Consider the following 18,051-nt stretch of genomic DNA (forward strand, 5'->3'; position numbering starts at 1 on the left):
ATGGTGTGTGAATGTATTTCAATAAAACTGAATATAAAAAAAAAAAAAGGTTTAAAAAGCAAAAAAAAAAAAAAAAAAAAGGCAAAGTTAAATAAAATAAAATTGTTATGAGAAAACAAGATAGCCGTAGTATAAATAAAGCAACCCAGCCCTAAAATATTGGAAAAGCCAAGATTCTACAGTTGTTAAATGGTTCCACTGAAATTACTGATAAACATAACCAGGTTAATATGAAGGCTCAATCATCTGGAATCCCTACCTCCAAACCCCTACACAACCAAAAGGCCAAAACTAGGAAATGAGAGGCTGTCTAAAATTAACATATTCTTTGCCAATCTCTATCATTAAGCAAACTAAATTGTAACAATAATTTCCTAAATAATTCAAAGTAAGAGGGTTAGGGGAAAGAATATTATTTCCAGATTATAATCCTTTAGGTTTTCATAAATAACAGTTCTACTTGGCACTGCAAGCACTGAATACTAAAAGTATTTTGCTTCACTCTGTTATGGCCTGGTGGCTAAGGGTACAGGCTCTAGAGCTGCACTGTCATATCAGGTGACCACTATTCACATGTGGCTGCTGAGCATCTGAAATGCAGCCAGTGCTGGAAGGGTAAAATACACATCTGATTTTGAAGCCTTAGTTTGCAAATATATATATGTGTGTGTGTGTGTGTGTGTGTGTGTGTGTGTAAAACATCTCAGTAATTTTATGTGGATTCTATGTTGAAATCACAATATTTTAAATATACTGAGCTAAATAAAACATACTATTAAAAGTAAAAAATATTCTATACTGTTTCACTTCGTTTTTAATCTGCATCAAGTTGATCTATAAACCACTAGATGGCTTATTTAAATATGAATATATTTTGTTTATATTGAATTTATTTCAAATTGTAGATTCTACTCTAGCCATGACAATGAATTTTCTCCAGATCTAGCTCCAACACCATAAAATACAACTTGTCAAACAAAATGAATCAAAATTTTTCTATAAAAATTTCTTTTCTTCACTCTAAGAATTCCCATCAGCTGAGAGGAAATGTAACAATCCTCCTTTAAGTATTTCCATTCCTGCACCAACCCCATAAAAAATGAACCATCTGAACCCATTCTCAAAGGCCCCACTCCCTCAGACAGAATCCCAATACTTCATCGTATTGCCCGACCCATTGCACTCACAGCAGCACCACAAACAGTGGAAATCCAACTGGCTCTAAGCAAGGGGTAGGGCGGGAGAAGGGCCCCCACCCATCCAATAAGAAAACTCACCCCACTCTACAGGAACTTTCCCACCCACAACAGCAGCCCAGGCCTAGCTGCATAATGTCAAAGGCTGGCACAAATGATTACAGACAGTTTATAATTTCCTATCAATGCCCCAAGAATATAGCCAACTGGCAAGAAAAACAGGAATTTAGCTATTCATACAGAAAATATATCGTCTGCCAGTAATTTCATCCTTGTTTTTGTACCCAAAGAAACAAAGTGCTTGATAAGCCCTTTATGATCCTACCTGAATGTGCTGGTAGATGCAATATTTTTGAATCAAATTTAATTGGTGGTGGTTTCATAATCTATGGTTTAAAGAAAAAAAAACTTTATTTGAGATGCCTTTTGAAACAGCTGTCTGTCTCTTCAACCATACCATAAATGAATGAGGGCTGGGATTATGTCTCATAAATCTTTGCATCTCCACTAGTACCTTATAAAACATCAAGCATATATAGGTCCTCAATAAAGATTTAGTTAATTAAACTGCAAAAAAGTAAAGCCATAAAAATGTAACAGTCACCCAAAAGAATAAAAATTCAACAGTGCCCTTTCAAATTCAAATATACAAATATAGGCAATACTTCATAAAAAAAATTCATTTCAATTGCTATCTGCAATAAAATAAAGCTTCATGAAAGAGATCCACCATATCCTGATTTATTCTTAAGCTTATTTACCTGCAGGTTAGAAATTTAGTCATTCAACAAACATTTGTGGAATACCTACCAGGGCAAGGAGCCATGCTAACTAAGCACTAAGGGGGATACAAAGAGATAAAAGTCATGACCCTTCGGGACAGAGAGCTGATATCCTCATTGGGAAGATGAGGCAAACATTTACAAAACAATAAAATGCAAAACATTTAAGTAGAGAGTCAAAACAGGCAGAACATAATTCAGACAAAATACTTCACAGAAAGAGATCAATTATTTTTTAAGCATTTAGGGAACGTAGCAAGCACTAAAGGCGGATGTGGTCAGGACAGGGTGTATGTTAGAGGTGGAAGGTGGGTTTCGTTCTCCAAGGGTAGTCAGGGCTTGATTGCTGAATGAGAGAAGACACTATTCCAGGAAGCTGGGCGAGTATGAAGAGGAACATGTGCAATTTATTTCAGGAAAATGAAGAAGCCACATGGTTGATGCCCTGTGTCATCTAAGGAGGCAGCCAGGGTAAGGGTACTTCACCTTGAGACTTTATCTATGTCTAACTCCTCCAAAACCTCAAATATATGGCATCTTTTAAAACCTTAATTGGTGATATTACTGCCAAAAATGCATACTTTATTCTAATCATGAGAAAACATTAGACAAACTCAATCTGGGAGACATTCTACAAAATATCTGATCAGAACTCCTCAAAGTCTCAGGGACATGAAAGACCAAGGACAGACTATAGGAAACTATGGCCATGTAAGTTGTTAACGTTAGGAGATGCTGAGTTAAAAGGCATACAGGAACTCTCTGTACCATTCATTGAACCTCTTCTATAAATCTAAAATTAGTCTAAATAAAAGGTTAAAAAAGAAAAATCCTCTACTGACTAAATTTCCCAGAAACTACTAGGTGGTGGTTCTAAGAATAAAGAAATACAGAAGGAATATGTTCAAAAGTTATCACAAATAATTCTATAAAGTCCATGGGAAAAATGTCCTACAACCCATCAAATTTAACAGAATATAGTTACTCTGTCAGACATCTAAAATTCATAGAAAGAAGTAATCCCTTTATGAAAAATATATCTAGGAAATAAGCACATATCCAAGAACCCATTTGGTCTAAACTACAGTAATGCTCCCCCCAATGATATGAGGAAACAGTTATGAATTAGTGCTATAAAAGACATTCTTTAAAAGGGAAACAGGAAAATTAAAATATGGAATAGGTCATTAAATTGTACTTTGAATGTTACCACCTTTCTGTATGTATCTTACATTTCACAATAAGTAAATAATGGAAACTATGGAACTGTAACCCATTAACACATTTAAATTTGCTGACTACTTGTTAAATCATACTTTGAAAGTTATCACCTTTCTGTATATGTGTTATATTTCACTATAAGTAAACAATGGAAACTGTGGAACTGTAATCCATAACATTCTTTGCAATTTCCTATATAACTACTTGATAAATTGTACTTTGAAAGTTATCCCTTTTCTGTATATATGTTATATTTCACAATAAAAATGTAAAAAAAAAAAATGGACTAGGTTGTAGAGTGTGAATGTTGGGGAGTTTGTAATACTATACACCTCCTGGTTGTATACTATTACATTCCTAAAGACGGGGTACAACAAAACTCACCCTGGATTAGAGCTGCGCTGTAAGCCATGACTCGCCAAGCCCCCAGAGTGTCTCCCCACCCTCCACCGTGCAGCCGTGACAACCTCCGGAGAGGGTGAGGGCCCTGCCTGATGATCTGCCCACCCCACCCCAGCCTGGTGGGTGGCGCTCCCTGACAGTGCAGTCATAATGCATCAGTGTAGAATATTTGGTAATCCACACAAGAATGCATGGGGAAATGAAGGAACTGAGGGCAAAGGTAAGAAGTATAGAGGTCTGTGGCCACTCAGCCACCCAGGAAGACTGCACAACGGGATGATGCATCAAAAAAGAAGAGGAAGAAAATTCACCACTCCCATGAAGTGGAGGTGGGAAGAGGAGAGGGTTACCAACAGCGTGGAGTTGGAAATGGAGACGTGGCACATATGAAATAAAAGCAGACAACAGAACAGGAGATAACAAGGCAAAAAGTACTTTGAATGAAGATATCACCTAGATTTCAGACCTTGGGATTGTCAATAATTGGGGTGACGACAAGCTCTGAGTCTGTGTAGATTAGCTCTCTCATCTGAGATTCCAGGTCCTGCTGACTCAAGTGTCCACTTGGAATCTGAAACAAGACCAAAAATCAGACTTTGTTACTGTGACTAATGAAAAGCTTTAAAAGACTGAGCTAATAACACACTAAAGTAAAACTCCACCAATAAAGGTCATCTTTATCAACTTACTTCAATTACTATTCAAAACACTTTCACAGATAGTCTCATTTGATTGTCACACAAAACTTGAATTATACAATATGTATCATCATTCCCATTTTAAAGGTGAAAAGAACAAGGCTCAGAGAAAGCAACTGACTTCCTCAGGTTTATACTAAGGCTGGTTAGGACTAGAAAACAGATCTTCTGTAGTCTGATGTTCTAAACTATGATGAGGCAAACTGGTCTTTAAACTACCAGCATGATTTTTATCTACTTATTTGTCCTTATAGAATATTCAATATGAAATTTAAAATACAGCATAAAAATTTCAGGCTGAAGTGCCGACCCACTACCTCAGTGTTAGACATATATATATATATATATACATATATATATATATATATATATATAAAATTAAATCTAGTGAAAGTAGAGTTGATACATAAGGAAAATCAATAGTAATTCCTTTGATATGCTTCTTCATATTCTACCTAAAAAGAACTTAATTTATTCCTAGTGCATGCCTTAGTATTTCACGTCAGAAAAAGAGAAATTTAAACGTCAATAAATTCACTTGACCAGCAAACTAAAAAACAAAGAAAACCAAATCACTAAAGAATGAGGCAATTATCCAAGGTGGGGCATGAATAAAGGAACAGAATAGCTACCTAATAAAGTTTCTGGAAGCCAAACCCATCCCTTACAATTTAGAAGATTTTTTTTAAACCCTATAAATAATAATAAGTAAGGAGGACCCTTGCAAAAAAACAAAAACAAACTTTAAGAACATGGTCTTCCAAGACAGAAAAGCAAAGTTAGACTTTGTCAGTTGCTAATCATGTGATTTAAGATTGCTAGAGAACCTTTCTAAGTCTTGTTTTCTTCATCTATCTAAGAAAGACTAAAACCACCACTATTTCAGGATTGTGAAGAGTAAATATGGAACATTTAAAACAATGTCTGCCACTGCTCAATAGAAGACAGGTGTAATTAATGAAGTTCATTTAAAAAAAGAAAACACTGGATTAAGTGTAGAATTGACTGGAGGGGAGCAAGAAGCAATAGACCAGACAGTACCTTACGACAATAGCCCGACAGTTGAGACTAGAGTCCATACATAGAGCAAAGTAGGACAGCAATACTTGAAAAGAAGATAATCAAATAATCTTTATATGTAGATGATATGATTGCACATGCAGAAATCCAAAATGAAACAACTGAAAAACTATTAGAAAAATAAGAGTAAGGTAGATCAGTTAGAAAATGTATGTGTAAAAATTAATGATACATAAATTGAGTGTAAGCACAAATAACAGGTTATAAAACTTTAATATTCCATTCACAACAGCAAGATATAAGCAATTAAACAAAATAAACTGCTCAAGAATAAACTAAGGGATCAATGGCTGCAATGACATCTCAATTGTTAAATGAAAAAGAAAATTACAAAATTATGTTTCCTTGTTGAAATATGAAGAAATAGGTATAAAATCAGAGGTAAAGATATCGAAGTGTAATCTGTGGTTACTCCTAGGTGATGGAATTATAGATCATTTTTAGATTTTATTTTCCAAGTTTTCTACAATTATTATATATTATGTTTGTGATCAAATAAAAAAGTATCATTTTAAAAATTATAATCCACTGACTATCATTAGCCATTAGGGAAATGCAAATCAAAACCATGAGATACCATTTAACACCTACTAGACTGGCTATTTAACAGAATAGAAAATAATAAATGCTGGCAAGGATGCAGAGAAATCATTGCTGGTGAAATATAAAATGATGTAGCTATTGTAGAAAAGTTTGGCAGTTCGTCAAAAAGTTAAACATAGAATTACCATATGACCTGTCAATCTCACTTCTGATATATACCCAAAAGAAATCAAAGCAGGAACTCAGATGTTTATTCACCATGTTCACAGTAGCATTACACACTATAGCCAAAAGACAGAAGCAATCTAAATGTCCATCAACAGATGAAAGGATAATCAAAATTTAGTATATACATACAATGGAATATTAATCATAAAGAGAAATGAAGTTCTGATACATGCCACAACATGGATAAACCTTGAAAACATTATGGTGAGTGAAATAAGCCAGACACAAAAAGATGAATATTGTATGGTTCCACTTTTATGAAATAACTAGAATATGCAAAGTCACAGAGTCAGAAAGATTATAAGTTACCAGGGATGGGGGGCAGGGAGTTAATGCATAATGGGTGCAGGGTCTGTGTTTGGAGTGGTGGAAGTTTTGGTAATGGAAGGTGGTGATGGTAGCACAATACTGTGAATGTGATTAATGCTACTCAATTGTATGCTTGGAAGTGGTTGCAATGAGAAATTTTATGTGGTAAATATATTACAAGTGAAAACAAAAGATAGAGACTAAAGAGACAATGACAACTAAATGCAATACACGATCCTGGACTGGATCTACTAATGGAATTAAAAATCCCAAAAGGACAGTATTGGGACAACTGAAAAAACTGAAATATAGACTGTATGCTTTAAATCAATTTTAAATTTCTTGAACTTGATATTTGTACTTAACGGGGTCACATTAGTGAATATCCTGTTCTTAGGAAATATACATAAAAGTATTAAATGGTAAAGGAGCAGGATGTGTACAACTTACTTTCAAGTGTTAAAAAGACAGAAAGATAACACATGGGGCAAAATGTTAATAGTTTGTAAATCTGGATATTTGCGTAGGGGGTATACTGGAGTTCTCTGTATTATTTTTGCATTGTTTGTAAATTTCCTGTAAGCATGAAATTATTTCAAAATAAAAAACTAAAAAAAATTATAAACCATTAATTACCATATAATATCTAGATAATTGTTGCTTGAATATTCTCAACAATAAGACTTAACCTTCACGCCTCTACACTAACCATTTGCTAGAAGACCTTCAACAGCATCCCATTTCAGAATTTTTTCTTTTACACTGATATTCTATTTCACATCTAACCAATAAATTATCAGCAGAGCAGGATTTTATTATAACCAATTTTCACTTGATTTCACTGCTACCAAACCTTCACTGTCGACATAAATCTCACGTGGTCCAAACACATTTCACATTATTTAAAAATTATGCTAACAACTGAAAGCAATCATATTTATCAAGTAATACATGCAATAAAAGACAACTTGGAAAAACGTTAATTCCAAAATATCTCTGCATTCAAAACAACTATGATTTTACTACATAGTAAGGACAGACACATAATCCAATGGAATATTCAGAAATAACCCAAATATCTATGGCCAATTGATTTCCAATGACAAGAGTGCCAATACTGTCCAATGGGGAAAGAACAGTCTCTTTGACAAAATGAGGCTGAGACAACTGGCTTTCTACATGCAAAAGAATGAAACTGGATTCTTACCTCACCCCATATACAAAGTTAACTCAAAATAGATCAACAACCTAAATATAAAAGCTAAGACTATAATACTCAGAAGAAAACCTAGGGGTAAATCTTCATGACTCTGGATTTGAAAATGGATTCTTAGCTATGACATCAAAAGCATGAGCAACAAAAAACAAAATAAATTTGACTTCTTCAAAATTAAAAACGTTTGTGCTTCAAAGGACATCATAAAAAAGGCAACTAATATAGAATGGGAGAAAATATTTGCAAAGCATGTATCTCATAAGGGTCTAATATCCAAAATATATAAAGAACTCTTACAACACAACAACAAAAAGACAACAACCCACTTTTAAAAAGGGTAAAAGACTTGAACATTTCTCCAAAGAAGACATACGCATGGCCAACAAGCAAATAAAAAGATGTTCAACATCACAGTCATTAGGGAAAAGTAAATGAAAACCAAAATGCAACATCACTTCAAACCTACTAGGATAACAATAATAATTAAAAAAACAAAAGAAAGAAAGAAATTCACAAGTGTTGATGAGAATGTGGAGAAATTTCTCACGGGAATAAACAATGGTTCAGCTGCTGTGGAAAACAGACTGGAGGTTCCTCAAAAAATAAAATAAAATAAAATGATCATGTGACTCAAATATTCCACTTGTAGGTATAATCCCAAAAGAACTGAAAACAGGTACTCCAACAAATCCTCGCACAGAAAAGTTCACAGCAGCACTATTCACAATTGCCAAAGTGGAAGCAACCCAGAGGTCCATCAATGGATGAAAAGATGAAGAAATCATAGTCTATACACACAATGGAATATCCTTCAGCTATAAAAAGGAAGTACTGATAACACACTACAGTGTGATGAACAATGAGGACATTATGCTGAGAAAAGCTAGACACAAAGGTTAACATTTTGTATGATTCCATTTATACAAAATATCCAGAACAGGTAAATCGAGGAGACAGAAAGCAGAATGGTGGGGTGATGAAAATATCCTAAAGTTAATTGTGGTGATGGTTGCACAACTCTGAATATACTAAAATCCACTGAGTTTACATTTTAAATGGGTGAATTAAAGTGCAAATTGTACGGTCTATAAATTATATCTAAATAAAGCTATTACAAAAAAAAAAAATACCCAACTATGAAGCAACTAAATGGAATATCTTTCTTAAAGTACTTACTAGAAAAACCAGTGATAATCAGGAAGATGGCTTTACTGCAAATTTTCTAATTATGAACAAAGTTTCAAGATCAACTTGTAATGATTATTCTGAGCTTCTATATCTTCCGTAAAAAAATTCCCATCTCTGCTTACCTTGGTCAAAGGAGAAGTCTTCCGTGGTGAATTCTGAGTCATATCATCTCCAGGACTTAATCCCATTGCTGTGCTAGTTCTTGGAGTAGGACGAGAACTGGGTAAAAAAAAAAAAAAAAAAAACATAGCAGGAAAAAAAAAAAAACCCAGATTTCATAAACTTTACCCTCTTACAATTTTCTGGGAGGGAAAAGTCTCATGGCAAATAGTAGAACATGATGATTTTATAAGATCTTATATTTTTAAAGTTTATTTAAACTCTAATCTGTGTTTAGATGACTATTATTTTTATAACTGTATTCAAAGTAATTTCATGGCTAATTTATTATTTCTTTTATTTACAGTTTCCATAATATATATAATATTTTTTAACCTAGAAAACTGTGAAATATTGCTTTTATTATATCTGGAGATATAGGAATGATTAACATAATTAAATAGACCAGATATTCTGCAAAGGCTAAATATTTTGTTTCAGAAAACTTTTGAAATGAAAAATTTCCTTGGTAGCCATCTGCTTTTACTGATCCCTCCTTTAGTTATAAACGGCAGCCATACTCTATGAGCCATTCCATTAGTCCTGGGTCTCCCATACTTAGTTTTTTATATTTGCATATTTTAAGAAACCCTTTCATCACTCAGTTCATTATGATTTTTTAATGCTTTCCTTTCAAATTCCCAAAGATCCAGATTCTCACTTCTTTTTCACTTACTTATTAGTGCTGCCTTTTTATTCATTCTTTCAACAAGTACTTACCTTGCATTTAAAATGTTAGAGATTGTACTAATTTCTAGAAAACTGAATTTAAAATGCCTAAGATGTATACTGATAAATTTAACATTCTTAACATTTAAAGATGTGTAATCCAGACCAGGAAATTTGAGTTTATTAAGCCATTTCATTATGAGAATAACACTATAAATAAAATGATATTTAATATTTATATAATATCAAATTTTTAAATATACTAGTCTTAATCACTTAACATTAAGATATGTCATTTTTATCATTTTTGTTAATTATTGTAATCATTGTTTATGCTTCACCCATAAAAAACTATTTAAAGAAAACTACAATCTGTTCCTTTCTAAAAGTACTTAGGTCCAAATACAGAACCTGGACTTCTGAAATTTTAAATCCAATTTTATTTGAAGGACTTTAGTCCTTACAAATAGGAAAAATAAGTTGGTTTGTTTTTTTTTTAAAAAAAAAAAAAATTGGTTTGTTTTTTAAAAAAAAAGCAAAATACAGATTCCACCAGCCAACATTTAACTCTAACTTTGAAAATAGAAAGTGAACCTGGAATTTGGCAATAATATACCTGCCCTTTATCTCTGTGTAACATGGCTTGCCATCAGTACAACAGATGCTTTAAGAATATTTACCTTCCACTGACTGCTTACTGCTTTTTTATTTTACATACCTGAGAAGAAACATGGATTCATTCAATTGACCCTCAAGTGTACTCTTTGGCCGCAACTCAGTTGGATTTTCTGTGGCAGGAAAGTAAAAATATTATCCATATAGAACAAAAAAAAATGATGAGCAGGACATAATGCAGACAGACACCTAAAGAGGAAGATAACAATGAAAATAAGAACTCTCAGAAACAGTGCTCTAGGGGCATGAACATGTTCAAATAAAAGCTTACCTAATTTGAAAGAGCGATTTAGGTGTTGACCGCTCTTCAGCCCTTTTGCTTGTCCACTAGGGGGGTTCTTCAAAGGTTCTTTGGAGTCTTCTGGCCCAGAACACTCCATCACATTTCTGCCATTCAATAGGAGAAAGCCAACACAATCAAACTTACTTTGGGGCTCTCTACAGTTTTCTTGTGCAGAACAAGAACTTGGAAAAGGTAAGAAACTACACAAGGCATGTGGCAAAGTCATAGAATTAGAAAAGTAGTATTTTTCACTAAGTAGCTAAAATGAGCAAGGTATTGTACCATAAGAAGACTACAGACCTTAAATCTGAAAAATAATTGGTAGCAGGCAGATTGAGAAAAACCTGAACTCAAAGTACCACTTAACCAGCAGTGAGTCTCCCTTTATTCCCCACCCCCATCCAGTATGCCTGGCCTGGGGCCAAAGGCAGCCCTTAGCCCAGAAGTGCCACCAAGTACTGACAGAAAGAGCCCCTAGAGAAGGCCTCTATGTCTATTCCAAGTAACCAAAGAGGGGGCCCCTAAAGCTCAGAGAGGGTAAGGGAACTCTCCTACTTTCCTTTTTCTTTCTTCTATTTTGTCCTGCCCCAGCCTCCAGACAATCCTGCAGCAGCTGGATGGAGATAGTAGCAGCTGCTGGACAGTGCCCAAGACTCTAAAAACTATAATAACCTGACAAGTAAGGTTTATCCTGGGAAAGCAAGGCTGGGTCAGTAACTGAAAACAATTAATGTAATCTACCATATTAAGAGACTAAAGAAGAAAAACAACATAATCATATCAATTATACAGAAAATGCATTCATTCATGAAAAAACTCTCAGTAAACTAGGAATAGAAGGACATTTTCTCAAACTGAAGAGGGGCAGCTACAATAAACCTACAGTAACATCATACTTAATGAAGAAAGACTTAATGCTTCATCCTAACATCAGAACGAGGCAAGAGTCCACTTTCATCATTACTGATTCAACATCTTACTGAAAGTCTTAGCCACCACAATAAGGCAAGAAAAAAAATTTTTAAAAGAAGAAATTGGAACTGTCTTCATCCATTTTGACATTTTCTTCCCATTTACCTCATAGGAGGAAGAAATGAAGCAAATTACACACCAGCTCTTAAATCCAGAAATAAAACACATTACTGCCAGCCACATTCATTAGCTAAGGCAAGTCACACAGCCATATCTAACTTCAAAGGGAGAAATGAGATCTACCATGTGGCTGGAAAGCAGAAAGCTAAGGGAATTTGGTGAGTGTACTAATGAATACCATTTTAAATCATTGATTGAGGAATAAACAACTGAATAGAAAACAAACAGAATCAAGAACACAAAAATGTCATGACTAAACTCTTGCTTGGTATTCTCCTATTATGAAATCACGGAAATTCAGGTCTGTTGCATTATTAGTATAGAATGCATATAAACATTTAATAACTGTGCCCCACACACAAAGATGAGTTTATATTACCTGAAGCTGGAATCCTCGGTGCTTGTTGAGTCCTGATCTTTTATAGTGAATGCACCCTTCCAAAATGAATGTTGTAGTAGGCCTGTCCAAGTCAACCTTTATAAACCAAAAATGTTAAAAGTCTTATCTCAACAAGATTCTACCATGAAGCATTTCCAGGACTGTCCCAATCAGACATAACATCAGATTTTACCATTTGTAAATATCCCCACAATAATGTACCACTAAAATTGTTTTATATTTATACTCTTAAAAAGCAAAATGAGAAGAAATAATTTAGATGCCTTAAATGGTACAGAATAAAACAGTCTGATAACTAAGTATTACAAGCCTCAGGTTTACATTCCCCAAGGACTGAAAAGAACATTTCTGGCTCTCAAACCTCTATAAAGGGAATCTATAAATAATTTAAAATTGTAAAGTAAATATATCAGATATTATCAATCTATAATACTGTTGTCCTTTATGTCCCAAGAGAGACTAGATTAATATTCTAATTACCCTGCCTGTTGGACACATTTCAGTTTTGAAAATTCATTCAGAAATAAACAAGAATATCAGCTTCATAATATATTACAGCCACACCTCTATTTAGGGACCAAAATAATTTAACCTAGCTGGTTCACTCACATTAAAATGACATTAGTCTGTATCTAACATCTAGATTCACTTTCATAGCATTAAGTTTTGCTACTAATCAAGTATACCCCTAGTATGCATACTCATCAGATTGGGACAGGTTAAGCCTGACTGAAATTTAAAAACAAAGAAGGAAAAATTTTATATTTGATTACTTTATTCAAAAATTCTGTATGGAAACAAAAACTACTTTGATCAAAATTAAAACACAAGGATAAAGAGAAAGAATTTTTGATCACAAATTACACAAAGGGCTCTCAAGATTGACTAAAGGAGAAAACAATGGCAAATAAAGTGAGATTTTTTTTTTCATTCATCAGATTGGCAAAAATTTAAAAGCCCACCATAGTGAGGGTAGGAGGGAAGGAGCTTTCTAATATACTGTTGCTAGAAGTATACCCCAGCACTAGTACCTGGATTACAGCAAATGGATCAAACTTGTTAATGCTCTTAGCCTGTGATCTGCAATCCCACTTTGAGAAATTTACCCAAAGGATAAATTTGAACAAACAAAAAATACACAAAAGGATATTTGCTGTAGCACTGTATATAATATTCCAAATCAAGAAGCATTCTAAATGTTTAGTTATTATAGATTATTACATGTACATTCTGTAGCCATTTTAAAAGAATAGCTATATATTTATTAATGTGGAAAAATGTTCATAGTACACCATGAATGAAAAAAGTAGGTTATGGAAGGATCCCATTTATGTAACACATTATATAAGGTAGGGATATAAATGTATCAATATATGGATATGCCATCCAAAATAAATTAGGTATATTTACATCCTATCAAAAGATGTCTAGAAGATTATCCAACAAAATAACTGTAATCCTACAAGCACTTGAATATAAACACAGGGGGTTCAATCTATAGTGTATATAAGAGCCAGCATTTCCTTCTGCAGTTTTTCTCATAGATGTAACAAAGGAAGAAAATGGATTATTTTACATGCTCAACTAAATTTATTCTCTGTTTTACACCTTGAAGCTCAAAGACCCCAAATGCTTACCTAAAACCCCCCAGTTATTCAGTGGTAGAACCAGAACAACAGTGGCTCCTGTCTACCAGGCCAGGGAGCTACTCCTGGGCCTCTCACCTCCCCCACCTGTGCCTCAGGAAACATTTCTAATTTACTACAACACGGAAAACTCACAGTGCGCCTATTATCCTGTCACTTGATACCCACATTATTATGTCAGGATTACCATAAAAGTATATCACATTAAAATATCATTTGGTTAACAGTTATTACATTAACTATCATGACAGCAACATATCCAGTTCAATAGTCTAAAATAGTTTTAGCCTGATCTCCACAATGTAAGGAAACGCACTTCTTGAATATGGGAGTTACAAGAAAATCCATCAACCTAATCAGAAACTATTTAATACAATAAAAGAGAAACTGACTTTTAAAATTCTTCATGCTAGAAAATATTTGAAAACAGAGAGAAAGAAAACTCCTCAATCTAAAATCAGATTTCTTTAAAAATAAAAAAAAAAAAGCATTTTGAGCAGCTGCTGGTATATCAGAATAGCACATGAAACCAAAGATTCCACTATTCAGTCATATTAACATGCTGTTCATACCTTTTCTGAGGATCTTTTTGAAGTAAACCATCAAGTAAATTAATAAAATCTGGTGAAGCTTTAGGAAGAGAAGAATCTATAAACAAGTTAATTCCCAAAAAGAAAAATAAGTATATGACTACATAACAACTCTATTTTAATACCTTACATCGGCACTTAAAGTAATAATATTTTAACCACACAACTTGTTTTTAAAAGAATACTGAATTTACAGAATAACAATTATAGCCTCCAGTTAATGGGGAGGGGAGAGGATACAAACATTAAAAACATTTCTTCCTAGACCACAAAAAGTATGAATGTCAAAACCTGAGCCTTGACTAGCCTCTAAACTTTCTTTTTATTGAACGCCCCCGTAGGGAACACCAGTCTGACAAATTAATACCTTTCCTTCAATTATTAATTTATGCCTCATTCTCTAAGGCATTCTTCATTTGACCAACTTAGCTTTAAATATAATATATTTGCAATCTCTCTTTTCTTCATTTTGAAGATTTTTAATGGGGAAATAATAAACACCACAACATTATGATACTGTCCAATTCCATTAATCTCGAAATGTTTTGCTTTTTAAATTGGACAGGCATACATTGTGGCCAGTTCATCAGTCTATGCTTCAAAGAAGCGGCTATGAAGACAACAGCCAATCCAAGACAATGGTCAAGCACCCCTGAGATAAAGCAATCAAAATTGACGGCTTGACCAATACTATGGCTGCAGCCTGATGGAGATTCTGGAGGAATAATTAAGCTTGGACAATCAATGATATGTTAACCCAACCTTTAACACCTTCGTTTTAAGATTTCTCTTCCCTGCATACCAACCTTTAACTTACAGGAGAAAACAAAAATCAATACTGGGATATTTAAAACAAAAAAATCAGAAGCCATCATCACAGAGAATAGGAATGATTGATTTCTATAAAAATTAAGACAATATTAATGAAACAAAGAGGAAATGTACTACTTCACATCCAAGAAGGTAGCTATTATAAAATAAAAATAAAAATAAAAATAAAAACAGAAAATTACAAGTGTTGGTAAAAATGCAGAGAAATCAGAACCCTTACATAGTTGGTGGGAACGCAAAATGATGCAGCCACTATAGAAAGCAGCTTGGCAGTCTCTCAAAAAGTTAAGCATAGAATTACCATATGACCTGTCAACTCCACTCCTAGGTACATTCCTGAAAGAACTGAAAACAGGCACTCAAACGGATACTTTTACGCCAATGTTCATAGCAGAGTTATTCACAATAGCCAGAAGGTAGAAGCAACCCAAGTGTCCATCAAAAGATGAATGGATAAATAAAATGTGGTATATACATAGAAAGGATTATTATTCAACCAAAGAAAGGAATGAAGTTCTGATACATATTACAACAGAGATGAACCTTGACAACATTATGGTGAGTCAAACAAGCCAGACACAAATGGACAAATACTGTATGATTTCATTTATATGAAATCTCTAGAATGGGCAGTCATAGAGACAGAAGTAGATTACCAGAGTCAGGGAAAGGGGAACGTGGGGAGTCATTGCTTAATGGATGTAGAGTTTCTGTGTGAGGTGATAAAAAAAGTTTTAGTAATGGATGGTGGTGATGCTAGCACAACATTGTGATTATAATTAAAACCACTGAATTGTACACTTAAAATATGGTTAAGTGTGAAATTTTATGTTATATATATGTTATCACAATTAAAATCTCTTTAAAAAGGAACTGCAGCTTTTCTGGTTTTAAGAAATGTAGACTTGTTGGAAGTTAAGCAGTTATCTTAGGTTAGTTGTCTTTTTCTTACTCCCTTGTTATGGTCTCTTTGAAATGTTCTTTTATTGTATGTTTGTTTTCTTTTTAACTTTTTTTTCATACAGTTGATTTAAAAAAGAAGGGAAAGTTAAAAAAAAAAAAAAAAAGATGTAGTGCCCCCTTGAGGAGCCTGTGGAGAATGCAGGGGTATTCGCCTACCCCACCTCCATGGTTGCTAACATGACCACAGACATAGGGGACTGGTGGTTTGATGGGTTGAGCCCTCTACCATAGGTTTTACCCTTGGGAAGACGGTTGCTGCAAAGGAGAGGCTAGGCCTCCCTATGGCTGTGCCTAAGAGCCTCCTCCCGAATGCCTCTTTGTTGCTCAGATGTGGCCCTGTCTCTCTAGCTAAGCCAACTTGAAAGGTGAAATCACTGCCCTCCCCTCTACGTGGGACCAGACACCCAGGGGAGTGAATCTCCCTGGCAACGTGGAATATGACTCCCGGGGAGGAATGTAGACCTGGCATCGTGGGACGGAGAACATCTTCTTGACCAAAAGGGGGATGTGAAGGGAAATGAAATAAGCTTCAGTGGCAGAGAGATTCCAAAATGAGCCAAGAGGTCACTCTGGAGGGCACTCTTACGCACACTTTAGACAACCCTTTTTAGTTTCTAAAGAATTGGGGTAGCTGGTGGTGGATACCTGAAACTATCAAACTACAACCCAGAACCCATGAATCTCGAAGACAGTTGTATAAAAATGTAGCTTATGAGGGGTGACAATGGGATTGGGAAAGCCATAAGGACCACACTCCACTTTGTCTAGTTTATGGATGGATGAGTAGAAAAATAGGGGAAGGAAACAAACAGACAAAGGTACCCAGTGCTCTTTTTTACTTCAATTGCTCTTTTTCACTCTAATTATTATTCTTGTTATTTCTGTGTGTGTGCTAATGAAGGTGTCAGGGATTGATTTAGGTGATGAATGTACCACTATGTAATGGTACTGTAAACAATCGAAAGTACGATTTGTTTTGTATGACTGCGTGGTATGTGAATATATCTCAATAAAATGATGATTTAAAAAATAAATAAATAAATAAATAAATAAATAAAAGAAGGGAAAGTTAAAAAAAAAAAAAAAATGTAGTGCCCCCTTGAGGAGCCTGTGGAGAATGCAGGGGTATTCGCCTACCCCACCTCCATGGTTGCTAACATGACCACAGACATAGGGGACTGGTGGTTTGATGGGTTGAGCCCTCTACCACAGGTTTTACCCTTGGGAAGACGGTTGCTGCAAAGGAGAGGCTAGGCCTCCCTATGGTTGTGCCTAAGAGCCTCCTCCCGAATGCCTCTTTGTTGCTCAGATGTGGCCCTGTCTCTCTAGCTAAGCCAACTTGAAAGGTGAAATCACTGCCCTCCCCCCTACGTGGGATCAGACACCCAGGGGAGTGAATCTCCCTGGCAACGTGGAATATGACTCCCGGGGAGGAATGTAGACCCGGCATCATGGGACGGAGAACATCTTCTTGACCAAAAGGGGGATGTGAAAGGAAATGAAATAAGCTTCAGTGGCAGAGAGATTCCAAAAGGAGCCGAGAGGTCACTCTGGTGGGCACTCTTATGCACACTTTAGACAACCCTTTTTAGGTTGTAAAGAATTGGGGTAGCTGGTGGTGGATACCTGAAACTATCAAACTACAACCCAGAATCCATGAATCTCGAAGACAGTTGTATAAAAATGTAGCTTATGAGGAGTGACAATGGGATTGGGAAAGCCATAAGGACCACACTCCACTTTGTCTAGTTTATGGATGGATGAGTAGAAAAATAGGGGAAGGAAACAAACAGACAAAGGTACCCAGTGTTTTTACTTCAATTGCTCTTTTTCACTCTAATTATTATTCTTGTTATTTTTGTGTGTGTGCTAATGAAGGT

The 18,051-nt window shown here is 34.8% G+C and overlaps 1 protein-coding gene across 4 annotated transcripts in view; it reads right to left on the reverse strand.

The window, feature by feature from the left end:
- ULK4 (unc-51 like kinase 4) overlaps positions 1 to 18,051 on the reverse strand; it is a 703,242-nt gene that overhangs the window by 667,714 nt on the left and 17,477 nt on the right. For all 4 annotated transcript variants that reach the window (XM_037847819.1, XM_037847826.1, XM_037847812.1 and 1 more), the window contains exons 8-14: positions 14,360 to 14,435; positions 12,121 to 12,216; positions 10,638 to 10,753; positions 10,410 to 10,479; positions 8,986 to 9,082; positions 4,068 to 4,172; positions 1,522 to 1,582 (exon numbers count right to left, since the gene is read on the reverse strand). In XM_037847819.1, the coding sequence (XP_037703747.1) occupies positions 1,522 to 1,582; positions 4,068 to 4,172; positions 8,986 to 9,082; positions 10,410 to 10,479; positions 10,638 to 10,753; positions 12,121 to 12,216; positions 14,360 to 14,435 (621 nt within the window). The remainder of the gene's footprint in view (positions 1 to 1,521; positions 1,583 to 4,067; positions 4,173 to 8,985; positions 9,083 to 10,409; positions 10,480 to 10,637; positions 10,754 to 12,120; positions 12,217 to 14,359; positions 14,436 to 18,051) is intronic.

The sequence above is a fragment of the Choloepus didactylus genome, chromosome 1 (genome assembly GCF_015220235.1).
Source record: "Choloepus didactylus isolate mChoDid1 chromosome 1, mChoDid1.pri, whole genome shotgun sequence".
In the NCBI taxonomy this organism is placed as follows: domain Eukaryota; kingdom Metazoa; phylum Chordata; class Mammalia; order Pilosa; family Megalonychidae; genus Choloepus; species Choloepus didactylus.